The sequence below is a fragment of the Salmo trutta genome, chromosome 24 (assembly GCF_901001165.1).
Source record: "Salmo trutta chromosome 24, fSalTru1.1, whole genome shotgun sequence".
In the NCBI taxonomy this organism is placed as follows: Eukaryota; Metazoa; Chordata; class Actinopteri; order Salmoniformes; family Salmonidae; genus Salmo; species Salmo trutta.
Genome location: NC_042980.1, coordinates 15453625 through 15480189, shown reverse-complemented (window position 1 = coordinate 15480189; position 26565 = coordinate 15453625). Strand labels below are relative to the sequence as shown.

The 26565-nt window shown below is 48.8% G+C and overlaps 1 protein-coding gene across 1 annotated transcript in view; it reads right to left on the bottom strand.

The window, feature by feature from the left end:
- Nucleotides 1-243: 243 nt before the first annotated feature.
- Nucleotides 244-26565, bottom strand: part of LOC115160788 (alkyldihydroxyacetonephosphate synthase, peroxisomal) — a 40555-nt gene continuing 14233 nt past the window's right edge. Inside the window, exons 8-20 of the mRNA XM_029711194.1 lie at nt 25560-25640; nt 23831-23956; nt 23371-23479; nt 15635-15762; nt 14967-15018; nt 11854-11930; nt 11634-11746; nt 10180-10249; nt 9712-9773; nt 8674-8763; nt 6310-6409; nt 6057-6114; nt 244-2430 (exon numbers count right to left, since the gene is read on the bottom strand). Of these exons, the coding sequence (XP_029567054.1) occupies nt 2309-2430; nt 6057-6114; nt 6310-6409; nt 8674-8763; nt 9712-9773; nt 10180-10249; nt 11634-11746; nt 11854-11930; nt 14967-15018; nt 15635-15762; nt 23371-23479; nt 23831-23956; nt 25560-25640 (1188 nt within the window). The 3' untranslated portion in view covers nt 244-2308. The remainder of the gene's footprint in view (nt 2431-6056; nt 6115-6309; nt 6410-8673; nt 8764-9711; nt 9774-10179; nt 10250-11633; nt 11747-11853; nt 11931-14966; nt 15019-15634; nt 15763-23370; nt 23480-23830; nt 23957-25559; nt 25641-26565) is intronic.

Here is a 26565-nt window from a genome sequence, read left to right as displayed (position 1 = left end):
TGAGCTTGAAGAAGGTATAGTCAATTGCGTGTCTTAAGAGGGCGAGTGGGCGGCCGAACAATGTCTGTATCTTTTTGAGGACCGGGCCCTTTGCTCTGTGAGAGAGTGTGTGAGTGAGAGTGAGAATGTGTGTTCTGACATCACCTGTATGTGAGAGACAGGCAGTGACATTTCCTGTCAATTGAATACAGTATTTCCATTAAACTGAATGAAAACTGATGTGTCAATCTACAAGACAACTGCTTGTTTTATGTGAATTTATTGCACAAACAGCATTAACAAAATGTACTTGAATGTTAATACTATCAAGTGGAAAATAACAAACATTCAAATTTCAAGCTCTCATTAAAGTTATCTTTCGATACCATCACAAGAAGTAAAAGCATGAAACTGATCAGAAAATACTGGCTGAGGCCCCACCATTTCCTTCATTGACGTTTCATTGAGGCAAAATGTTCATTGGAGCTGGAGATGAGACACTTGGGCAGGAAGGTGGCATGGGGTGACACAATGCACTGTGGGAAAGCTGTGAGGCTAGCTTGGGAACAGGAGGAACAAAGTCATACAGTAGTAGTGACAGGAAAATGGTCGCACAACATTTCATGTATCCTTCTCTAGCACCGCACAGTAGAATTCATGTCTGCGAGTTCAGGATTGGCCACAACATCAACACATGCCTCCAAAAGAAAGGCCAACTTAGCTACACAATAATAGGTAAGTGACAAAGGTACAATTTTGTTTGACTCAAATGTATCCTTTCCAACAAAACCACAATACTGGGACGCTCACCAGACTAGCAATGAATTCTGTTGTATTTGTGGGTAAATACATCTAAATACAAGCAACTTATTTTGAAGTAGTGACAATTGTAATGACATTTTAATGAAGTTCTCTGATATGAACAGAAATAAGTACTGTACATGTAATACTTACAGTAACAGTTATACATTTTTGGATATTTCTAGAGATGGTGTCTGGGTATTTGCATATATGAATAATTAAAAAAAGTATCATCAGGATATATAAATGTTAATGTATACTAAATGTATTTAACTATACAACATGTACAAACATATACATCCAGTATGTGTTTGCATGGTGAGAGGGTTGTGTGAAAAGTCTTTGGTACAAACATGGGCATTGGGATTCAGTTGTCTCTAACCTGTTAACACTAAAGTACACACTAGCATGTACGATCCAAGTATATTGGCTTTGTCCACAAACTGAACTGTCTATATGACAAGCAAAGACCATGCAAGGTTAAAATCTAATTCAGAAAAATCAACACAAAAAGAACAATGATATGAGTTGTTAGATGCATCATCTAACCTTGTCATAGTTTCTTCAATGACAGTTTGACATAATAGTTAAGGTTTTAGGGTAGGGACATTTGAACCCTGAGGTCAATTTTCAGTAGGCACCACTGAAGCATAATGTAAATACTCCTAGGTTAGGTACATGTTTAGATCCAAACAAAATACACATCTCCTGTGGCAATAATTCATCATTCTAAGTAATCACTAAAAGGCATGAGTGCTTGAGTTGAGAAACAAAGACCAATTGGAAACAGAGAAATCTGTAATGAAGGGCATGGTCATTATTAGGGAAGAAACGGGATGCCATAAAAAAGACAAACCAGTCAAGCTTCCAGTCGGTAACCTTTGCGCCTGGAGTATATGAGGAGGAAAGGGAGACGTCTTCAGAAAGGCACAGGGATTTAGAGAGCGCGTTCATCTCAAACTTACTGCTAAAGTAGTGCCAAACACAGGTGAATAAACAATGTGTACAAATACAAATTAAGTTAGTGAAGATGGCATAAATCGTAGGAAACTATTCATGAATTAATACATGGCAAACATGGCATCACAAAAGTTAGCTCGCATCGTGTACAGTATGAAAGACCATTCCCTATGGCGTGTTGTACACGTGACTGAAACGAGCAACAGTACACATTTACAGTACTATAGTTAGTATGATACACACACTGGAAAGGACTGAGGCCTTGTTGCAATGATCTTCAAAAATGAATCATAGATGATTATTGTTACCGCGTGCAACAGAATGTAACGCGAGGAAAGTGAAAGGTGACCAGCGTATTGCTTTCCTCAAGAACCAGACACGCACCCTAGGAATGCAACCACGTCTGACGATGACAGCTCAACTCAAGTCATACAGAAGGAGGGGGGAAAAAAAGTTTATATTTCTTTTCATGTCAATTTCACATTTTAGTAACTGTTAAAGCCAATTGCACGAGATGCTGTTAGAAAAAGTGTGAAGATAAAAGGTGGAAAACAAAGCAAGGAGTAAATTAGAGGAGGTTTCGGTTGCCGAAAATGTTATCTGGGTCCACATAATCCTTGACGGACTGGAGCATCCCGACACCCAAGCTGGAGATGCTCTCCTTCATCCACTCCTTCCGAAGTTTCCCAACTGGAGAGAGGGAGAGAAGAAAAAAATAAACACAAAGAAAGGAGAAATCGGCACGCCTGATTGCGCAGCAGGCTGCTGGGAGCCAATCAATCTTGTGAGAGTGAGTGAATAAACAGAAGGTGATAAATGCTTTTATTCAGAGAGGAGAAATGTTTTGCATGGCGTGATTTATGGAGCCCAGCAGCCTATCAAACTCATTAGGCCCTGTGTGTTCCCTGAGGAGGTGCCGGCTGGCCGCCGCATGCACGCCCTGCTCTGCCTCTCCCTCCCGCATTCCCTGAGCAGGCTTCCACTACCTTATCATTCTCCTCCTCCCCCCACACACGCCACCACGGTGTGTGGGGTGGGTGTTCTCCTCAGGCTGACCAGCACAGCCCTGAAGTCCCAGCGTGCCACGCTCACCCGCTCCACACACACACACCGCCATCCTTCTGACCCTGGCCACTGACTGTGCCGGTGGCGTGGGGACACAATGGTCCTCTGTCATGGCTCTGGCCGCAGGCCCACTGTGAGGGAGGGGCCTGTTGAGGAGCTGGCACAGCGTGGGCCAGGCCTGGCCAGAGAGCCGAGACCAGCGCTCTGCCAGCTGGCCAGACAGACACACTCCAGAGCCCCCTCAGTCCTGCCAGGACCTCAGCAGCAGGACCTCAGCAGGGAGTCTGGAGCCCCTGGGAGAGGGACAGGTTCTCACTGGTCCCTGGCACACAGTCAACACCAAGGTCCTAACACTGACCAGAGCATGGCTGGAAACCCGGAGCATTCATGGGACTGCCTCCACATTGAAACTGCTACAGAAGCGTTCAATCCACTATCAGTTTTAGAATGACAAACTCCCACATGTCCTCAATTGTGACAACAGGTCACAGCAACCTCACTCCTTTTGTCTGATAACACACAATTCATTTAGAAAGTAAATAACAAAGCAAAAAGTTGAGGAACCTGTGCCGAGATCAGAGTCAATCTGAAAGCGACATTGTGTCTTTGAAGAGGGGGAACCAGGCAGTCAGTTTGTTCTGGGTAAACATCAAGCGTAAGGTCGCACTTTCTTGGAAAAGCACACGCAGCTATCTTTTTTCCCACTAGTCTAAAAACAGCCCTGAGAATGGAATGATCTTAAACAGGTGCCATTGAAATGAGTACATGCTTTGGGAGCTCAAGCTCCTGCAGGTAATGCGCAGATATAACCATCAGAGATTAGATAAGAGCACACCAAACAAATTTAACAAAGCAAGATAGAAAAGGGGCGCTCACATACCATCCCTTCCCCCATAACTGAACTGCCCCACCCTGTCTCTACGTCACTGACATTGAAGAGAGGCAGCCCAGCCTCCCATGTTAAATGGGGGGAGTTGAGGGAAAGGGGGTGAGGGGTGTGGGGGTGACTGAGACCTGGAGCATGGGGGAGGCTTGGGGAGATGGGAGGGCGCCATGCTATCAGTGACGCCGAGGCGGAGCAGCCAGGGGATACAGATGGAAATCAGCCATGGGGCCACAGAGGGCCGTCTCCTGACAAGACAAACAGGGGGGCCACGCCACGCACACCCAGATGGTGACAGTGGGACCAGTCAGTCACCCAATCCGCTGCTACCCAATAACTAACAAAGTGGCCTGCTCTCCTCCTCCTCCCTCCTTCTCCCCTCCCTCGTCCCACCTCCATCCCTCCCTCCACTCAGGAAGGAGAGAAAACAGAAGGTGCTGGGACTGCATCATTGCCTCCATCACAGTGATAATTTACACATCTATCTTGTCATTTTCCCTCCTTTTCGCCTGCTATTGCAATCAATCTACCCTGGGTTTAGCCATACAGCTGAGACATGCAAAGAGGAGCAGGCAGGCAGGCACTTCTTTTGGAAATGAATGAGAAAGAGAAACACTGAGGTCTAGAAACAGCGGATATTTCTGTGTACCTCTGGGAGACGGCCCAACAACGAGAGCTACGGCTAATGAACGGAAAATAAGCTAATTCAACTCATTTTTCTTGGTTTCCAGCTGCGCTACTCGGTGACCTGTGTAGTAGTGCAGTTGACCGGCGGCATTTAGGCCGACATTCTATAGAGTCACACGGTCAGGAGGAGCTGCCTTCCTGCTCTTCTGGAGCACTTCCCATGTGGAGTATAGGACTGAGCTGAGAGCCTTGCCACTCAATCTCTCTGTGTGTACTGGCCTGTTTTGACAAATGGAGACCAGGACATGAAAGAGAGGGTAGTGTAGTGGGCCTGTGTCTCTCTGATATGAACAGGGACAAGTCCAGTGGAGTGAGTGGACTTGTCTGAAGGACCAGGGCTGTTTCTGTGTTTACACTGTGACGGATGACCCTCAACCTGACTGGTGTGCCAACAGCTCTGTTCCTGCTAAAACATTACGTTTCCTTTTACGTTCTACTCGGACGCAACAGTGACCACCTTAGAGCTAAACATTGGGGATAGAACAACAAAACAATAGAATATTTTGTCATGAATGGATGGTATGTGACTACTTCTAAAATGTACTTAAACCGACCCGTCAAATCCAGTCCACATACATTTGTGTAAAAATGTAGTTGTGTTGTAGCAAGAGTGTATTGAGCTGCAGGGATGGATAGTGGAGAAGTGGAGATAGAGGGTTACACACACACACCAACAAACAAAACACTCACCCAGAGCCACTACACGCACGCACAGCCACGCACCCTGACCTGGTGTAAACACAGGTTAGAAAAATGTATATTTCCTGCGGTGGCCTCCCACCTCGTCCTCCCAGACTACATCTGTTTTGTTTGATACACAAAACCCAGTGAAACTAGCTCCATTTGTCACGCGGTGATTGTGGGCAGACAAACCGGCCTGTCCTCGCTCAGATAGCAGACCCAGCTGTTATTAATCACAATTACAGAGTGGGCCTCGCACCGAGAAGCTGCATCAATATCCCCTCTCTCCCCCCCTGGCCCCACACCCCCCTGCTCAGCCCCCCTGCTCAGCCCCGGGTGGCCGGCTGGCCCACCGATTGGAGGTCAGTAAATACCGGGTGATAACACCGGCATCATTTACCCTGGCCCATTGCCTTCTAGTATTAGCAATCTTTTAATTTTTAACCTTCCCCGCCTTCAGGAGAAATTGTGATTTAATATCGCAGCTGATTCACTGCATGCTGTTTTTGACAGGCATGATGAATAGCCTGAAGTGATGTATGAAAACAGCCAGGCGGATGGCAATATAGATAAGGTAAGGTAGCCATTTTGGTTAGCCCTGATAGGGCACCACAGAGTCGTTTTTCCCCCCCTCGCTCCCCTGCTCACGTTTCATTTGGCCTGTGTTGAAATGAACAAAGAGCCATGGCAGACTCACTTGTCTGCACGGTGGGAAAGTTTGGACGCGCCAAGGAAGCAACGAAAGGTCTCCTCCTAGCCAAAACAGAGGTTTTCAAAAGACTGTACCTGCTGTCTTACATAGAGCAGCATACCGAAAGAGCCTGTCAGACCACCCTAACGTGACTTTAAAGAGATGGGTGGCAGGGCAGTGGTTTAAGTGAGGAGGCGGGTCAGTATTCCGAATTTGTCGGGTTTTGAGCCGAAGAAACGGTGCCAAAGCGTGCTGAAATGGTTAGACGTAGGGCTCCTTCTAGATGTAGGGATGTTCACTTGACTGTACCTCCATGGTGGTGCGAGAGGCTTCCTCCATTGGCTAGGATCTCCTCTCGAGCAGCGTGCTAGGAACGGACAAGACGACACACGTCAATCAATGCATCAATCAATGAACTCATTATTTCCACAATGACTATCATCACCCTTAACTATGGCGGTATACATCCTCCTGAGTGGTAACGGTTAGAGGTTCAGGTCAGAAATGATGCATGTCTGTGAGTGGGTAGCTAGTACATATACATAGTGTGCCGTAGATTTACCTCCACTTGTTCGTATGTGTGTACTGGATCTGCCAGTCCTCTGTAGTTGAAGGCAAAGTAGAAGTAAATACACGCGCCAGCGTCATAGGTCTGAGTCACTCTGCAAGGCAAGAGGAAAGGGTTTCAACACGATAACGTTCACAACAGAGAATAAAGGCTGGGTTATGTTCTTAAATGCTTTCGTCCACACTTGTCCCACTGTAATTTATCTCCACATGAATCCAAAGAGAGCATTGTTTAGTAGCACCAAAATCCATTTTGTAACAATAAATGCTGTTGTTTTTTTTCCCTCTCTCTCTCTCATTGGAATCGGAGAGCAGACAGATGGAGCCGAGAGGCTGGCGTTTCCTCGTGAACCTCTGACCCCAATTCTCCCTCGTGTTTTCTGAGACGCGGGGGAGATGCGCTGGATCAGTCACCTTTAATAACATCCCATTATCAGGACATTGAATGGCCATCAGCACACTTTGATTGGATTATCTGAGCTACATTTACAATGGTTCAGGACACAATATGCTTCAACACTGGCTGTCCGCAACTGGCTAAAAGATTGTGCTTTCACATGAATACGCAACACGAAATTATAATAATGACAGACATTTTGCACAGTTCAAAAGATGAATACTATTTGAAAACTTTATGTGCTTCCTTTTAAGAAGCGCAGGGCTAATATGATAAAATGATGCTTGATTCCCTTATCATTAAGCATTTATTGGATAGTAACCATCTGAGAAGGCATGTGCATATTTACTTTAACTCTCTAACCAGGGCAAAAATATCTGCATTGAAAATTAAACTAAACCCTTATCAATGTAACAATGTGCCTCAGGGAAAGGAAACACCAGTACAAGAGTCTCTTTACTGTGTTGTTTCTCCCTAGCCCCCGTCTCTTTACTGTGTTGTTTCTCCCTAGCCCCCGTCTCTTTACTGTGTTGTTTCTCCCTAGCCCCCGTCTCTTTACTGTGTTGTTTCTCCCTAGCCCCCGTCTCTTTACTGTGTTGTTTCTCCCTAGCCCCCGTCTCTTTACTGTGTTGTTTCTCCCTAGCCCCCGTCTCTTTACTGTGTTGTTTCTCCCTAGCCCCCGTCTCTTTACTGTGTTGTTTCTCCCTAGCCCCCGTCTCTTTACTGTGTTGTTTCTCCCTAGCCCCCGTCTCTTTACTGTGTTGTTTCTCCCTAGCCCCCGTCTCTTTACTGTGTTGTTTCTCCCTAGCCCCCGTCTCTTTACTGTGTTGTTTCTCCCTAGCCCCCGTCTCTTTACTGTGTTGTTTCTCCCTAGCCCCCGTCTCTTTACTGTGTTGTTTTTCTCTAGATCCCGTCTCCTCTCTGTGTTGTTTTTCTCTAGCCCCAGTCTCCTCTCTGTGTTGTTTTTCTCTAGGCCGTCTCCTCTCTGTGTTGTTTTTCTCTAGATCCAGTCTCCTCTCTGTGTTGTTTTTCTCTAGGCCGTCTCCTTTCTGTGTTGTTTTTCTCTAGATCCAGTCTCCTCTCTGTGTTGATTTTCTCTAGCCCCAGTCTCCTCTCTGTGTTGTTTTTCTCTAGATCCAGTCTCCTCTCTGTGTTGTTTTTCCTCTAGCCCCAGTCTCCTCTCTGTGTTGTTTTTCTCTAGATCCAGTCTCCTCTCTGTGTTGTTTTTCTCTAGCCCCAGTCTCCTCTCTGTGTTGTTTTTCTCTAGATCCAGTCTCCTCTCTGTGTTGTTTTTCTCTAGATCCAGTCTCCTCTCTGTGTTGTTTTTCTCTAGATCCAGTCTCCTCTCTGTGTTGTTTTTCTCTAGGCCGTCTCCTCTCTGTGTTGTTTTTCTCTAGCCCCAGTCTCCTCTCTGTGTTGTTTTTCTCTAGATCCAGTCTCCTCTCTGTGTTGTTTTTCTCTAGGCCGTCTCCTCTCTGTGTTGTTTTTCTCTAGCCCCTGTCTCCTTTGAGGAGTTGTGGCAAGAGCTGTTGTTCCTGTGACGTGGCCCATCGCTCGGAGGGTGTGCTGGCTTCTAGAGGTTAAATGGGCAAATCAATCATGTGACAGACTGCAGGCGGGAAATAAATGGCTGAAGCCTAATCAAGTTGGGCCCTAATCTGTCCACAGTGAGCAAGGAGCAGGCGGTCTGTGCGTGTGTGGCCAGGTCACACAGGGAAGGTCACACAGGACTCCTCTCTTGCCTGCGCGCACATACACTACTGGCTCACTCATAGCAGGGAACACGTTTTAGAAGATATAATCATAGGATATGATCAACCACACCAGTCAAATATGTACACAAGTTGAATTAGGGAGATAGAGATGTCAGCAAGTGTGTTGTCGCTCGGAACCAAGACCAAATCAAATCAAAATCCAATCAAATCACGGCTGAAAGGCTGAAAGGTCTCTTCCTAAACGTACCTGCATGAGGTCAAGGGTTGAAACTGGACCCCTCGCTCTTTACACTCTCGGTTAATACGCTCTTTGACATTCCGGCAAAGGTCCAACACCCTGGAGAAAGACAACAGGAGGAAGAAAGATAAAGACTAGCATGTTCTCCTGAAGACTAGCAGAATGTTAGGACATGATGAAAGCCCAGTCTGAGACCCAGTAATGCACTATATAGGGAATAGGGTGCACAGCCCCGTGATTTAACCTAGTACGACAGGTGGAGCTGAGCTGTCGGGAGTTATGTGAAGAGAAGGCCTCTGGCCCTGAACTGTGGGGTACACAGACAGAGAGACAGACAAAATGGAGAACCTCACGCCATTATGGAGACTGCAGTGCTAGGTATTTGTAGCTGGGAGAGACTGGCTCACTCTGTTCTCTAATGGCCATCACTCCCAGGCATGTGCAGCCTAGTGTGGAGAGATGGAGGAGGAAGAGGGGTAATGAGCCCTGAACATATGCTCGCCTGCTAACCCCCATCAGGCAGTCTACACAGTGGGGTGCTGAGCACGCGTGTGTGTTGGTGTTCGTGTGTGTGTGTCTGCCCGTGTGTCTGTAACAAAGAGGGGGTGGGGGGGGTGTACTCTCCTGAGATATCGCTTTAAGGTGCAAGGGAGTCCGTCATTTTTGTTCCTGTGTGGGAAGAACTGTGTGGTTTCATAATGGAACGGTTTTTTTTACACTGAATTTCCAACACTGTATGTTGGAAATTCATGTTCAATCTCACACCCAGCAGCACACATGAATGTATCACACTGGCCATCTCTCTCTTTCCCTCTCGCTCCCCCCTGCACAGAGTCAGACTGGGGCTGAAGAGGCAGTCTTCCCTCCCACGCACAGACAGTTAATGGAGGGAGAAGGCAGGCATGAAGGTGAATGTCAGAGAGGGAGTGGGGGTTGAGCTACTTGTCTTTGGGGCTCTTCAAACTGACTGTGTGGGAAGAGAGCGATGTGGAATTGTCACACCAGTTCAGAGACAGAGGTTAAACATGTTGCCATCTTTGTCTTTACCTGTCCCAAGGCACCGACGTCTCAAATGATTCCGCGACCACGTAGTAGTCCATCCCCAAGTCCTGTTAATAAACCGCAAGAAAAATACTCATGTAAAACATAACAGTACGTGGCTTGGATTTGAGAAGGGGACAATACCTGATCAAATAAAATAACTATTATTGGAAGTCAAATAAAGAGGCACACAACATTGCTAGCGTTTCACAACTTGCATAAGGCAATGATCTGCGCTTTTCACTGTCATTTGCTCATGCCAAGATTCCTCCAATGACAACATGACATCCCTGACTGAACAGAGAGGCCAGATATCTCAGAGGTCACATTCTGCAGCCTTTGTGTGCATGTTCCTTCTATCCTATCAGCTGACAGAGGTCTCTATCTGCCCCTGTGAGCAGTGCCCCCTCCCTCCCCGAGCTGTCTCTGGACACTGGGAGAGCGTGGCAGAATAGAGGAGAAGAAGTGACCCACCCGGAGGTAAGCGATGACGAAGGTCAGAATGTAGCCTCTCTGTCCATTGTCCTCTCCAGCTGCCAGGCCCCTGGAAAAAGATAAGTTAATATTTAACAGGTTCCTTTCTGGCCCTGTCATCTCTCCCTGACCACAGCTGCCTGTGATGCCAGTCAGTACCCGTCACTGCCACAATGTTCAAATCAATGATTGCCGCTCTGTGGCTCCCTGCGGGTCAACCACACATCCATCACCCGCCGCGGGTAATAACATTTTCAACCAACAACCCAAATTAAAATCAGGACGCACTCATTAAGAAATCACTAAATTGATTTACCTGTACTTTTCTCCCCTAATTCCTTAAAACCAGAAGACACTATCCCTTACAGACCCACCCAATCGATCACAGGCTCTCGACAAGTAATGAAATGATGGAAAAACTAAAAACACAACACACCGCCTGGTAGGTGAGGCCTTTTCAATGATTAAACTTGTGAATTGGTCAGGATATTACCTGAGGACACAAAGCCAGTGACCTGAGGAATGGACTGGAAGCTGTGCACTGGGCCAAGGAGCAACACTAATACACAATCCATAGGGTCACCAAGACAATAACGGGGCCAGTGTTTTTATGAAGGGTTTGTTTATGATGACTAGGTGCAGAGCGGATGAGGTGTGTTCAGGGGGATAAAGAAGTGAGTTATTTGCTACAGTATGTTCTGATTCCTCTAATGGTGTGGAACAGTGTGGTTCCGGGCAGGGTGGGACCCCCAGCCCAGCGGAGGCCCTCAGGCACCTCAGACATGGGCCTTACAGCACAGCTTCATCACCAAGTCCCTACTCGCTGACCTCTATGCCACTACACACGACAACACACTTTTGTATATATAATAAATTATTTTAGGCCTTTCAGTTGTATACAGGGTTAGAAGAGTGAAGGAATGTTTCCAGAATTCCATGAGTGTAGTTGAATTGAACATGTAGGGGAACTATGAGGAACCCAGGTTTGTTACTGTTGTAGTTAAGGAGCAGATATACAGAATGGAGAGAGATAGCATCCCTTTCAGGCTGACAGATCACTTATTTCCACCAGGGCCTCTATTGATCTGCCTCACAATCAATCAGAATAGCGAGGCCCCCCCCCCCCCATCCCCCATCACCAAAGTATGTCTGACAGGAGGACAGCCACAGGTGATCCATCACACTGCTCTTTATACTTGGTCTTAGATTGGTTCAAACACACCACCTCCAGCCTGAGGGGCCAAGCTCTTCCACTACGGCAATGGAATGCCTCCAAGCAAGGCCTGAGGCAGATTTCTCATAGTGAGGAGTGTACCAGGTACCATCATGTGTATGTAACCTGTGCGCTGAAGACAGTCTCCCAGAATAAAAGGGGGGAATTTAACCCTCACAAATTTAGGATGCATGTTGGGTAACATCTACTGACCTGAAAGAAGGAAATGGGGGCTACTTACCCAAATGTTGCAGCAATGTCGTAAACTTGTTTTTCGTGCTGCAAGACCCTCTCACGGTCCCCTTCGAACAGCAGGGTGGCAACAACCAACTGGTGGGGGTCAAAACCTTTGAACTGGGAAAAACAGGGAAGTAAAATTTGTTTAGCCCTTTCCAGAAAGCACAGATGACATACAAGAGAGAAATGAGGAGTAGTATTTCTGCCAAATCATTAAGAATTACCTTGGTGATGTAGAATTTCTTTAACCCTTCCACAAAATTTGTGAAAATGGACGACACTTGAGGTTTCAGGGCATGACCTGTAGAAACAGAAGGGCCAAGTCCCTTAACTCAATAGCCAAGTGGACCTCTGTCTTTTCTCTTTTTGGACAATACAGTTTAAAGGAACTACCGATATCGTTTATTCACACATTTGGTCACACTTAGCCCACCCATCTCCTGCCTGTTTCCTCCAGGACTAACATGGCAACTAAGTCACATTTATTTGGGTGTGGAAACAAAAGGAGGAAAATAAATGGTAACATTTGAATAACTTTACAAGTGCCTGCGACAGGGACAATAAATCAGTGGGTTTCCGAGGGGAAGTGGGCTTGACACGGCCATATCCGTCTTCCTCAGCCACCGCACGTTTTGATTTATTCGTGATCGGACACACAAAGCGCCTGTGGACAAGCTAAAATGAGGGTCTGGAGCCGATGGGATGGTTATCAATCACAGTGGGGTAGAGTCCTGGGTGACTCTGTGGAGACTGAACACTTCATTCCTTTCCCCTCCGTCTCAGTCTCTTCATCACTTAGTGTCCCAATTGTTTCCATTCCAAATTTGATTGTGGGTCTTTAGGTCTCCCGCAGCCATCACGCTCATTAATTAAATACTCAACGACCAGAGAGGAGGGGTTTTATACATACAGTGTGTCATTTCCCCCAGTCTGCCTTTTGTTCATTTGCATTTAATGCATGTCAACGGCTAACACACCACTTGCCATTTTCATCTTACTAGCGTATTGAGATAAGTGGCCACTATATTTTATATTTTACTTTGTACAATTCGGAAATGAGCAGGCCCATTGAATACATCAGATCCCTTCACTCAGCAGCCAGGGTGATTAAAAGGGAAGGCAACCCAGCAAACAAAAATTGGTTCTGCGAACATTCCCAGAACATTCATTAGATTGCCCCAAAAGTTCTAATAACACCAAAACTGTCCAGATATGCTGATGATTATACAGTGTTTGTATAAAACATTTGCCTGATGTTGCAAGAACATTCACAGAACACATTCTGTTACATTACCTGTAAACCTAATAAAAAACATTTAACATTTTACATTTTAGTCATTTTACCAGACGCTCTTATCCAGAGCGACTTACAGTAGTGAATGCATACATTTCATTATTTTTTTCATCCGTACTGGTCCCCCGTGGGAATCGAACCCACAACCCTGGCGTTGCAAACACCATGCTCTACCAACTGAGCCACACGGGACCTGTGGGGAATGTTATGTGGTGGTTGTTACAGATGTTGTGCACAACATTTTAGTGGATGCTAGAACATTCCAAGAATATTTCATTTAAAACATTAAAATACATTTGTATTTTTTTTTTAACCAAAAACATTTGAATGTTATCATGGTAATGTTAGATAAAATCCTAACTACAACTTAATGAGAATGTTCGCTAATATCCAGGGAATGTTCCCGGTTTGCTGGGAAGGCACTAATAAGTCCAAGAAGGTATCCTATCAGTCCAGACTGAGGTTCAGTTATTAGTGGGAAACCTGGTCGCTTCATCTTGCCTGCTTAATGCTAAGAAGTGCTCACTCGGTGAAAAGTGGGAATATAGGGAGACTAATGAGATCCCAGGAGACTGAAGAACTTTACAAAGATGTCTGGCACCAACGCCTGATACAATATTTTTCTTGAGTTCTGGTGGAATGTAAAACTTCAATATAACAACTGCTTAATTGTTGCCAAGGTCATTTTTCATTGGGCTTCAATCCACGAGTCGTGTGTGTGTGTGTGTGTGCAGCTAGATACTCTGCTAAAATAACGCTACATTTAACTTAATGCAACGCAGCAAAGAGAGGCAAAAGCAGACATGAAGAAACGTTGTCAATGCTTTATTCTTTTCTCAAATGGATTACAGTTGGGGAGGAAAAAGGCTCACACAAAACCAGGCCAAATGGCAATTAAAAAGAATGTCAGATTCAAGGAATTAGACTATTTTCCAAAATACAATGATTGAGCAGAAAGACGTGGCATATGAAGGTACTCAAGCTGGGAATTGCCAGGGACCTCACGATATGATATTATCACGATACTTAGATGCCGATACGATATATATTGTGATTCTACATGCATTGCGATTCGATACTGTGATTTTATTGCGATCGATGTTCCAAACATATTCCTCACCATATGTCTGCTGCAGAGGGACAGAGAGAGCCTTGAGAAAATGAGTTTTGATCAGTCATGGAAATCAAACTGTCTCCCTATTTAAAAAGATGGAGAACAAGCTATGAAGGAGAACAAGCTATGAAGGAAAAATACTGGAGTTTTGGTGCAGGTACAGCCAACTAGCGCAAAAATAATATTGCTTTATTGTCAAAACGATGCAATATATCATGAACAATAATATCCCTATATGTATATCGATCCCCCCAATCACTAGAAGGTACTAGCATGTTCCTCAGATTCCAGCCTTGTCTGAGAAAGGCTACAGAGGAGGGTGAACTGTGGAGGGAACTAGAGGGAATAACTTGGGAAATGGAAACCAGGTCAGCCACACAGCACAGGCAGCGTGTGGAGCCAGAGAGCATGGACTACTTCTTCACTTTGAGCTCCCGTGTTAAACAAAGACACACTGAGTGTACAAAACATTATGAGGTCTTTCCATGACCAACTGGCCAGGTGAACGCTATGATCGCTTATTGCTGTTAAATCCACTTCAATCAGTGTAGATGAAGTGGAGGACACAGGTTAAAAGAAGGAATTGTTAAGCCTTGAGACAATTGAGACGTGGATTGTGTATGTGTACCATTCAGAGGGTGAATGGGCAAGACAAAAAAATATTGAAGTGCCTTTGAACGGGGTGTGGTAGTAGGTGCCAGGCGCACCGGTTTGAGGCAAGAACTCCAACGCTGCTGGGTTTTTCACGCTCAACAGTTTCCTGTGGTTATTGAGAATGGTCCACCACCCAAAGGACATCCGTCCAACTTAACACAACGGTGAGAAGCATTGGGGTCAACTCAATATTAAGGTGTTCTAATGTTTTATACACTCAATGTAGGTTCCTTTGCAGAGATGAAATGGCAGGGTTTTGAATGATGTTGACTTACCGAACTGAAACTGTTCGTTATCCATGAGCCGGATAGATGCAGGTGCACACCTCTTGGAGGAAAAAAATAAAAATAAAAAAAGTATAATTTAGGAGCGTGTTTAATTTTATTTTGTAAACATTTCCCCATCCCACACATTATTCTAGTCATTTTCCTAGTGTAAGTTGAACCTGCATTACATTTTGTAATTTAGAGAAAAACCTTTCAAATGACTTTGAAATAACATTTGTTACACCATATTACACAACCTGTAGACATGAGAAGACATTCGTGGTAGTGTGTGGATACGTCCATGAAAAGCCACGGCTCAACGGTCGATACCTTAATTGTGTGCTATACTAGTGTACCGACTCAACTCATTTCTGTAACCAACGGAGCTGCACAAATCATATGCTTGTAGTCATCAATAACGGTTGCATCAGCACTACCCAGGAAGAGTGAAAAGAGGTAGCTTATTCCTTATTATGGTCTTCATTATCATTCAAATTAATTCCTTCCCAGAATTGGAGATCTGCCAATCATTAACTGACCACTTTGTACACTACAATATAGCATTGATCTGCACTGTTCAATACCTGCATAGTTTAGCTACTGTTCTCACTGTTATTATAATGTAACCTATAGGTACATTGTACAAACGCTCAACACAAGATGGTAATGGTCTTTACCTGCTTGGCTACCTCTCGTAAGCAGGCCACTCCCGCCTCAAAGTTTGGGAAGACCACCGAGCCGTACTTCTGGTACTCTGGGATTGGCCGGATCTTCATCGTTACCTCGGTAACCACGCCAAGAGTTCCTAGGGGGAAACACATGGGAACATACTATAGAAACCGAGGTTCTCACACTAATGATTTCAAGACAATAGCCTGACATTGGTTGGAGTTAGGTTTGCTTGATAATTGAAGCGTTAATGCCGGATTTAATAAGTGGGTTGTTGATGAACAGTGGTGTAGTGGTAACCACATGTGTAGGGTTCCACATGTGTAGGGTTCCATCCTGCCTGTTTGGCCCTGTCCGGGGGTATCATCGGATGGGGCCACAGTGTCTTCTGATCCCTCCTGTCTCAGCCTCCAGTATTTATGCTGCAGTAGTTTATGTGCCGGGGGGCTAGGGTCAGTCTGTTACATCTGGAGTATTCTCTTGTCTTATCCGGTGTCCTGTGTGAATTTAAATATGCTCTCTCTAATTCTCTCTTTCTCTCGGAGGACCTGAGCCCTAGGACCATGCCTCGGGACTACCTGGCATGATGACTCCTTGCTGTCCCCAGTCCACCTGGCCATGCTGCTGCTCCAGTTTCAACTGTTCTGCCTGCGGCTACGGAACCCTGACCTGTTCACCGGACATGCTTGTTGCACCCTCGACAACTACAATGATTATTATTATTTGACCATGCTGGTCATTTATGAACATTTTAACATCTTGACCATGTTCTGTTATAATATCCACCCGGCACAGCCAGAAGAGGACTGGCCACCCCTCATAGCCTGGTTCCTCTAGGTTTCTTCCTAGGTTTTTGGCCTTTCTAGGGAGTTTTTCCTAGGGAGTTTTTCCTAGCCACCGTGCTTCTTTCACATGCATTGCTTGCTGTTTGGGGTTTTAGGCTGGGTTTCTGTACAGCACTTTGAGATTTCAGCTGATATACGAAGGGCTATATAAATACATTTGATTTGATTTGGGGTAACCACATGTAAACCGCCGTTTCCGCGCAAGCGTTTACCGACCTAGTTTCTTTACCACCACATCACTGGTGGTGACCTGTGTGTCACCTTTCACCTCTGTGATCTGGTTTCATGCTGCTCACAGGAGACCGATGAGATTTATCGAGGAAATAAAACGGGTCCATATCAAAGGAAGGCCAACACCAGGAGCCCATGACATGTCGCACAGGGTTCCCAGCTAACCTCTGACCCCACAAAGTATCCACTGTCTGTAGCTTTACGTGTCATGTTCCACGTAGAATTTCCCCTGCCGCAAGAATGTCTATGTCCAAAATGGACCCCTATTCCCTTTATAGAGCACTATTTCTTATCAGTGCCCATAGGGCTCTGGTAAAAAAAAGTAGTGCACTATTGAAGGAATAGGGTGCCATTTGGGACGCACTCGTCCCTTAAGGAATGTTCTCTATCAAAACAGACAACGCCATTTCCCGTGTTTCAGAAAAACTAACAAGAGGTTGAAGAAAAAGGATGACAATTTGAATGCAGATGCATGTTATTGACATGAACGGACTCCCAAATGGCAAACTAAGGACAACTAATGGGTCAAACTACGCGGTAAACACACCAATAAAGGAATCCTGTTTTGCTTAGCTCTGTTTACAAATCCCATGGAGAGTATAGATGCAGTAACTGGCTCTATAAAACCTGAACGGTGGAAAGGATTGTAACAAAGACTTTATCTTAATGAGATCACACCGTAAATAGTGATAACCTCAGAGGCACCAGTTAATAATTCTGCGGGAGGAAATCAAAACGTGATTTTTCATTTAATATATTGTCTTTAATTTCTATTTCCATACAAAAAACACAGATGTCTTGATAACGGCTTAATGAGTGTTTATGAACGTTGGCATATTTGAGAAAATATTCACAATAATTACATACTGTCAGGTCAAGTTGAACCATAGATTGTCTTGGTCTATTCTGGGCTCTGAATTCACACAATAAGAGATGACATGTAGTCTGTACAGCCAGATCCATTAGGGGCTGTCCTGTGCATGCCAGGGCCGTTAATGAGCCCTTTAATGTGACACTACATGCCACATGCTGCTCTCTAGTGGCCCAACCGAGAACGTGACTCCATCATCACCCCTCGGCACATACCCTGGGCCTCCTCTCAGGGGCATCGTCACACCCACACTCTGGTGGAGGAGTGGTAGAACCCACAGCACAGAGACGAGAGAGCGAGCGGGAACGAGAGACGGAGCGAGCGAGAGACGGAGAGACGGAGCGAGCGAGAGACGGAGAGACGGAGCGAGCGAGAGACGGAGAGACGGAGCGAGCGAGAGACGGAGAGACGGAGCGAGCGAGAGAGAGAGACGGAGCGAGCGAGCGAGAGAGACGGAGCGAGCGAGAGAGAGAGACGGAGCGAGCGAGAGAGAGAGACGGAGCGAGCGAGAGAGAGAGACGGAGCGAGCGAGAGAGAGAGACGGAGCGAGAGACGGAGCGAGCGAGAGAGAGACGGAGCGAGCGAGAGAGAGACGGAGCGAGCGAGAGAGAGAGCGAGAAACGGAGCGAGGGAGAGAGCGAGAGACGGAGCGAGCGAGAGAGCGAGAGACGGAGCGAGCGAGAGAGCGAGAGGCGGAGCGAGCGAGAGAGCGAGAGGCGGAGCGAGCGAGAGAGCGAGAGGCGGAGCGAGCGAGAGGCGGAGCGAGCGAGAGAGCGAGAGGCGAGAGACGGAGCGAGCGAGAGAGAGGCGAGAGACGGAGCGAGCGAGAGAGCGAGAGGCGAGAGACGGAGCGAGAGGCGAGAGACGGAGCGAGAGGCGAGAGACGGAGCGAGGGAGCGAGAGACGGAGCGAGGGAGCGAGAGACGGAGCGAGGGAGCGAGAGACGGAGCGAGGGAGCGAGAGACGGAGCGAGGGAGCGAGAGACGGAGCGAGGGAGCGAGAGACGGAGCGAGGGAGCGAGAGACGGAGCGAGGGAGCGAGAGACGGAGCGAGGGAGCGAGAGACGGAGCGAGGGAGCGAGAGACGGAGCGAGGGAGCGAGAGACGGAGCGAGGGAGCGAGAGACGGAGCGAGGGAGCGAGAGACGGAACGAGCGAGAGACGGAGCGAGCGAGAGACGGAGCGAGCGAGAGACGGAGCGAGCCAGAGACGGAGCGAGCCAGACAGAGCGAGCGAGCGAGCCAGACAGCGAGCGAGCGAGCGAGCCAGACAGAGAGCGAGCGAGCGAGCCAGACAGAGAGCGAGCGAGCGAGCCAGACAGAGAGCGAGCGAGCGAGCCAGACAGAGAGCGAGCGAGCGAGCCAGACAGAGAGCGAGCGAGCCAGACAGAGAGCGAGCGAGCCAGACAGAGAGCGAGCGAGCCAGACAGAGAGCGAGCGAGCGAGCCAGACAGAGTGCGAGCGAGCGAGCCAGACAGAGTGCGAGCGAGCGAGCCAGACAGAGAGCGAGCGAGCGAGCCAGACAGAGAGCGAGCGAGCGAGCCAGACAGAGAGCGAGCGAGCCAGACAGAGAGCGAGCGAGCCAGACAGAGAGCGAGCGAGCCAGACAGAGAGCGAGCGAGCCAGACAGAGAGCGAGCGAGCCAGACAGAGAGCGAGCGAGCGAGCCAGACAGAGAGCGAGCGAACCAGACAGAGAGCGAGCGAGCGAGCCAGACAGAGAGCGAGCGAGCCAGACAGAGAGCGAGCCAGACAGACAGACAGAGAGCGAGCCAGACAGACAGACAGAGAGCGAGCCAGACAGACAGACAGAGAGCGAGCCAGACAGACAGACAGAGAGCGAGCGAGCGAGCCAGGCAGAGAGCGAGCGAGCCAGACAGAGAGCGAGCGAGCGAGCCAGACAGAGAGCGAGCGAGCGAGCCAGACAGAGAGCGAGCGAGCGAGCGAGCCAGACAGAGAGCGAGCGAGCGAGCGAGACAGACAGAGAGCGAGCGAGCGAGCCAGACAGACAGAGAGCGAGCGAGCGAGCCAGACAGAGAGCGAGCGAGCGAGCCAGACAGAGAGAGAGCGAGCCAGACAGAGAGCGAGCGAGCCAGACAGAGAGCGAGCGAGCCAGACAGAGAGCGAGCGAGCCAGACAGAGAGCGAGCGAGCCAGACAGAGAGCGAGCGAGCCAGACAGAGAGCGAGCGAGCCAGCCAGAGAGCGAGCGAGCCAGACAGAGAGCGAGCGAGCGAGCCAGACAGACAGAGAGCGAGCGAGCGAGCCAGACAGACAGAGAGCGAGCGAGCGAGCCAGAGAGCGAGCGAGCGAGCCAGACAGACAGAGCGAGCGAGCGAGCCAGACAGACAGAGAGCGAGCGAGCGAGCGAGCCAGACAGAGAGCGAGCGAGCGAGCCAGACAGACAGAGAGCGAGCGAGCGAGCCAGACAGACAGAGAGCGAGCGAGCGAGCCAGACAGACAGAGAGCGAGCGAGCGAGCGAGCGAGCCAGACAGACAGAGAGCGAGCGAGCGAGCCAGACAGACAGACAGACAGAGAGCGAGCGAGCGAGCCAGACAGAGAGCGAGCGAGCGAGCCAGACAGAGAGCGAGCGAGCCAGACAGAGAGCGAGCGAGCCAGACAGAGAGCGAGCGAGCCAGACAGAGAGCGAGCGAGCCAGACAGAGAGCGAGCGAGCCAGACAGAGAGCGAGCGAGCCCCAGAGAGAGAGCGAGCGAGCCCCAGAGAGAGAGCGAGCGAGCCCCAGAGAGAGAGCGAGCGAGCCCCAGAGAGAGAGCGAGCGAGCCCCAGAGAGAGAGAGAGAGAGCCCCAGAGAGAGAGAGAGAGAGAGAGCCCCAGAGAGAGAGAGAGAGAGAGAGAGCCCCAGAGAGAGAGACAGAGAGAGCGTGCCCCAGAGAGAGAGAGAGCCCCAGAGAGAGAGACAGAGAGAGCGTGCCCCAGAGAGAGAGAGAGAGAGAGAGACAGAGAGAGAGAGAGAGCGTGCCCCAGAGAGAGAGAGACAGAGAGAGAGAGAGAGCGTGCCCCAGAGAGAGAGAGACAGAGAGAGAGAGAGAGCGAGCCCCAGAGAGAGAGAGACAGAGAGAGAGAGAGAGCGAGCCCCAGAGAGAGAGAGAGAGAGACAGAGAGAGCGAGCCCCAGAGAGAGAGAGCCCCAGAGAGAGAGCGAGCCCCAGAGAGAGCGAGCCCCAGAGAGAGCGAGCCCCAGAGAGAGAGAGCCCCAGAGAGAGAGAGCCCCAGAGAGAGAGAGCCCCAGAGAGAGAGAGCCCCAGAGAGAGAGAGCCCCAGAGAGAGAGAGCCCCAGAGAGAGAGAGAGACAGAGAGAGAGAGAGACAGAGAGAGCGAGCCCCAGAGAGAGCGAGCCCCAGAGAGAGAGAGCCCCAGAGAGAGAGCGAGAGACAGAGAGAGCGAGCCCCAGAGAGAGCGAGCCCCAGAGAGAGAGAGCCCCAGAGAGAGAGAGCCCCAGAGAGAGAGAGCCCCAGAGAGAGAGAGCCCCAGAGAGAGAGAGCCCCAGAGAGAGAGAGAGCCCCAGAGAGAGCACGCGAGACAGAGAGAGCCCCAGAGAGAGCACGCGAGACAGAGAGAGCACGCGAGACAGAGAGAGCGAGCCCCAGAGAGAGAACGTGAGACAGAGAGAGCGAGCCCCAGAGAGAGAACGCGAGACAGAGAGAGCGAGCCCCAGAGAGAGAGACAGAGAGAGCGAGCCCCAGAGAGAGAGAGACAGAGAGAGCGAGCCCCAGAGAGAGAGAAACAGAGAGAGCGAGCCCCAGAGAGAGAGAGAGACAGAGAGAGCGAGCCCCAGAGAGAGCACGCGAGACAGAGAGAGCGAGAGAAAGAGAGCGCGCGAGACAGAGAGAGCGAGAGAAAGAGAGCGCGCGAGACAGAGAGAGCGAGAGAAAGAGAGCGCGCGAGACAGAGAGAGCGAGAGAAAGAGAGCGCGCGAGACAGAGAGAGCGAGAGAAAGAGAGCGCGCGAGACAGAGAGAGCGAGAGAAAGAGAGCGCGCGAGACAGAGAGAGCGAGAGAAAGAGAGCGCGCGAGACAGAGAGAGCGAGAGAAAGAGAGCGCGCGAGACAGAGAGAGCGAGAGAAAGAGAGCGCGCGAGACAGAGAGAGCGAGAGAAAGAGAGCGCGCGAGACAGAGAGAGCGAGAGAAAGAGAGCGCGCGAGACAGAGAGAGCGAGAGAAAGAGAGCGCGCGAGAGAGAGAGCGAGAGAAAGAGAGCGCGCGAGACAGAGAGAGCGAGAGAAAGAGGAGGCAGGGTTGGACCAGCAGAACGCGCTCAGCAAGGTCAACTAACACACTGAGTGCAGCGGGGAAGACTATCGCATGCGAGTGGGACAGCAGGAGCCATTTTTACGGCAATCCTCTCTGTAAACATGCCCTCTCTAACCTTGCTATAACCAGGGTTGTTTAGAGGAGATGTCCCTTCCAACAGAGGAGTCAGCGACATGCAGTATCCAGTTCCTACGTTCTGTTATCCCACAGTGAGGGGAAAAAAGCACTTCCTGTCAAAAGCGGCAGTGAACAAGCCTGACGCGGGAGATGCCATGCAGCTGAAACCGGAGGCCACTCGTTAGGAGTCAAAGGAGGCAGTTTCACATCACATTAATTCCACACAACATGAGATTAGTGCTGGTCTGCTTCACACACCTGCATAACGTTGGCAATGGCTTAGAAACAGAAAGCTGATTATTATTGATTATTCCAATCAATCTCTTTTTACGCTGCTTAGAGAAGGACAGAGGGAAATACTTTGGTATTCAGGCCACTTCAAGGTCAGGGAGATTAGCGAGAGGCAAGATACTGTGTGTGGAATGAGAAGAGGAAGAGGGTTCTTAGTCATTTTTAATGAAATGGACGCCTGGCCACTTAACATGCAGAGCAGTGTTTGGATTCCAGTGCTCGGGGCTCTGTTGTGTGACCAGGTGTCAGCATGTGGGATGGGTGTGCAAGGGGAGATATTGTAATGAGACCAAGCAGAGGTATGACCTCTCTCTCCCTCTCAGCTCCAGCAGCAGAGCCGGCCGCCCAGCCAGGAGCCCACACGGTGTCTGAGACTGGGGACAAGGTGGTCCTGTCTCCTCTCCTACCTAACAGGGGCTGGCTTCACAGAAGGCAGCAGGATCAACAACAACAAAAAAAAGGACCCAAAACTCAAGCCTAATACCATTTAGACGAGGCACATCCGAGCCAACACATTCTCCCCTTTCAACAATCCCGATAGTCGTTATTTCAAACTCTGCGTCCCTGAATTGAAGGTAATTTAAAAAGAGATGATTGGACTAAATTAAATACATGTTGTTAGGCTTTCATTCGCAGATGTGCGTTAAGTATCCCAAAAAAACATTCTAATGAGTACAAATGGAGATGTCTGCCCAGCCCCAGTGTGTAGTCAGTGAGCAGCTTGCAGTGCTTTGTTGGGCGTGTGTACCCACAGCTGTTGAACACTGCAGTGCCAGGAGTCCCTGCACCTCCTCTTTATGTGTGAGTGTGTGTGGGGGGGGGGCTGGCATATGGCACTATTCTCACTGGGCTCTCTCACAAGGACAGGGGGGCAGAAGGGGTGGGGGCAGGCATGAAGCCCAGAGGCCCCGAAACCAATAGCCCTCTCTCATGGCTAGATCTCTTCTCCCGCTGTGGTTCAGGTTAACCTGAGCCGCTATGTGAGAAGTACCGCGTTACTACTACACCCCCATCACATTATACACACACACACACACACACACACACACACACACACACACACACACACGGTGAACTTTTACCATGTTGCAGTCATGCGCCACGAGAGGAGAGGCGAGTCTTACCTTCTGAGCCCAGGATGAAGTGGTGGATGTCTGGCCCAGTGGACATGCGTGGCCCCTGGCAGCTCTTCTCTATCACCCCTCGAGGGGTCACCACCTTTATGTGGATCACCTGCACACAGGACAAACAAGATGGCAGCTCAAGTCACTACGTTTGACTTTAATAGCCACAGAGAGGAGTGGAATATCCAGGTTAAAATGTTAAAAACCAAGAGCTACCTGGGCTGCTGAGGTCATATTCAAGGCTACATTCTGTCAACCATTGACAGACCTTAACCAAAGCAAGCAGGCTTCTTCCCAGGAAAAACAAATAGAATGGTTCCTATAAAGATGGTTTTTGATGGCCCGCACCAGCAACTTCCCGTGCAAGTCGCTAATTAGTGCCTCTCGCTTTAAAACCTGCCGCCTGTTCAGTCTCCTAGTAAGATCAGAGCTCGTTAGAGAGAAGAGGGCGGGCACGTACCAGGTCCTCAATGTTGCCGTATACGTTCTTCTTCATGCCCGATGCCCTCGTGGCCACCCAGCCTCCTAGAGAACTGAACTCCATGGAGTCGGGCTCATGCCCCGTACAGTAGCCGCTCTCGTTGAGCTGCGGAGGAAACACAACAGAGAGGTACACTCATCCGGATTCATAGGAGCACATACCGTAGCTGGTTAAACAAACTCAAACCACTAAAACCACAAGGATTTGGTTATGAAACCAAAACAGCATGAAACAAACAAACTCCTCTTCCGTTGTTGGATTCAAATCGTGGGATCGTTATGGGGCTTTTTGTGTTCAAATTCTTGGCTTGGTGACATACATTTTTACAACGGTCTAAAATAAACCGACCAAAATAAAGTGGAGGAGCAGAAAAATAAAGAAAAGTAGTAAAAAGATAGTTTTGGATGGTGGGCTGGGGCCCCTGGTCTGACAAGGCTCTACGATGACCTTTTTTTTTAAAGGAGCACGTGTGCTCACACAAAGCCATTTAGGAGCACAATGAAAGATATTTGAGGTAATAAAGCTGTAGAGCCCTGTCTGAGTGCTGCACCCCTGCGGCAGGCAGGCATGCCCCTGGTCTGCTCTAATGGCTCCTCTCTTCCGGGTGACGTGAGGAGAGTCGGGCCCTGTGTGTTTTATGGCACTGCTCTCCCCGACAGGCAGCTTTCAATACTGAGCCATCTGCTCAGTCAAAATGGCCTCTCTCTATATGCAAAAGTGGCGCCTGTTTGACATGCAGCACACGCATTCCTCCACATCAAACACTGGCTCCTTCTCCAATTGTTTTTCTTCTGAATTAGCTTCATGGTGCCATCTGCTCATCGCCCGAGCCTCTGCCCTTCACTGCTCCGCTGTGGAACATAGTTACCCCTTCTTCTCCCATTCAGACCTGCCTAGCATGGTCTCTCTGTACTCCCAGTAAACAACTAACCCAGGGTGAAGAGGCCTGGTCTCTCTGTACTCCCAGTAAACAACTAACCCAGGGTGAAGAGGCATGGTCTCTCTGTACTCCCAGTAAACAACTAACCCAGGGTGAAGAGGCATGGTCTCTCTGTACTCCCAGTAAACAACTAACCCAGGGTGAAGAGGCCTGGTCTCTCTGTACTCCCAGTAAACAACTAACCCAGGGTGAAGAGGCATGGTCTCTCTGTACTCCCAGTAAACAACTAACCCAGGGTGAAGAGGCATGGTCTCTCTGTACTCCCAGTAAACAACTAACCCAGGGTGAAGAGGCATGGTCTCTCTGTACTCCCAGTAAACAACTAACCCAGGGTGAAGAGGCCTGGTCTCTCTGTACTCCCAGTAAACAACTAACCCAGGGTGAAGAGGCCTGGTCTCTCTGTACTCCCAGTAAACAACTAACCCAGGGTGAAGAGGCATGGTCTCTCTGTACTCCCAGTAAACAACTAACCCAGGGTGAAGAGGCATGGTCTCTCTGTACTCCCAGTAAACAACTAACCCAGGGTGAAGAGGCATGGTCTCTCTGTACTCCCAGTAAACAACTAACCCAGGGTGAAGAGGCATGGTCTCTCTGTACTCCCAGTAAACAACTAACCCAGGGTGAAGAGGCATGGCTTCCTACAGGTGAGTTTATTGGGAGTTTATTTCGTGGCCGTCTTACCATCTTAGTGACATGAGCCTTTCATGGGAAATGATTGGGTATGAAATGGTTTAGAAACTTGAGCTCTGAGAAAGGCAAAACACTTACTAATCTCTCCAAATCCTGACCGATGATGCCAGCTTCAACGTGGGCGACTAAATTCTTCTCGTCGATCCACAAAATGCGGTTCTGCAGATGCAAAGACAAAAACTCAGGAGGTCAGAAAATGTCACTGCTTATACCACTAGAACAACCAAAATAAGCTCTTGGTTCAATGCCTTATGAGTTGAGCCCAAAGGAAAAGCAGGCTCTGTATCTGATACAGGTTAGAGAGAGGATTTTCATTCAAATGCAGTTGCATTGACAGCAAATACTCATGGCTGTCCTCACTGTACTCCCAAGTCTGCCTTCACCCATTGAATCATTGCCTTAAAATACATTCCACTTGTCGATGTCTTACTTCTAAAGCCCAAACAGGTCGGCGTGCAGCATTTTGTAACGACTGTGAGGAGAAGACAGATTCTGTGGTGACCACAACATCTACCAATGAGAAAGGCAATAACCGCCAACCTCTTGTCGCTTGTTGAAGACACGGGGGGAGTATTTCAGTAGCAATTCCCAACAGCGAGGTGAAGCACACATGTGGCTGGCATGACCAGAGGACTAGCCCGTGGGGAGGAGACAGCATCAGTCAGACAGATTCCAAAAGGTTAACCTCCTTTTAAAACATTCAATCCAGCAAATCCCCCTCTCGTTTCAGCCTCTCCAGGAACCTCCTTGCCCAGCTTGAGCTCCCCTCCCAGTGCCATCAATCATTCTCCAGAGGTAGTAAAAGTGTCTGCTGCTGTCATACACAGCCTTTCATGTGCCTCCCCTCAGACCCGCAACGCCCCGTGACCCTTGACCCAGCGCGCTGGCCACTAGTATTTACGTCACCCCCTCAGTGACTGCTGGACTAGCGCTGTCCAGACTGCCAATATATCACCTGGGCAGAGAGTTGTCCAACAGCGCCATGATACAGTACTGCTATTAAATGCTGTTTCCTACTGGGTATCCCTCACTAACAGTAATTTCTCTGAGAATAGCTTGGCAAATTATTGCTACAGGATTCTCC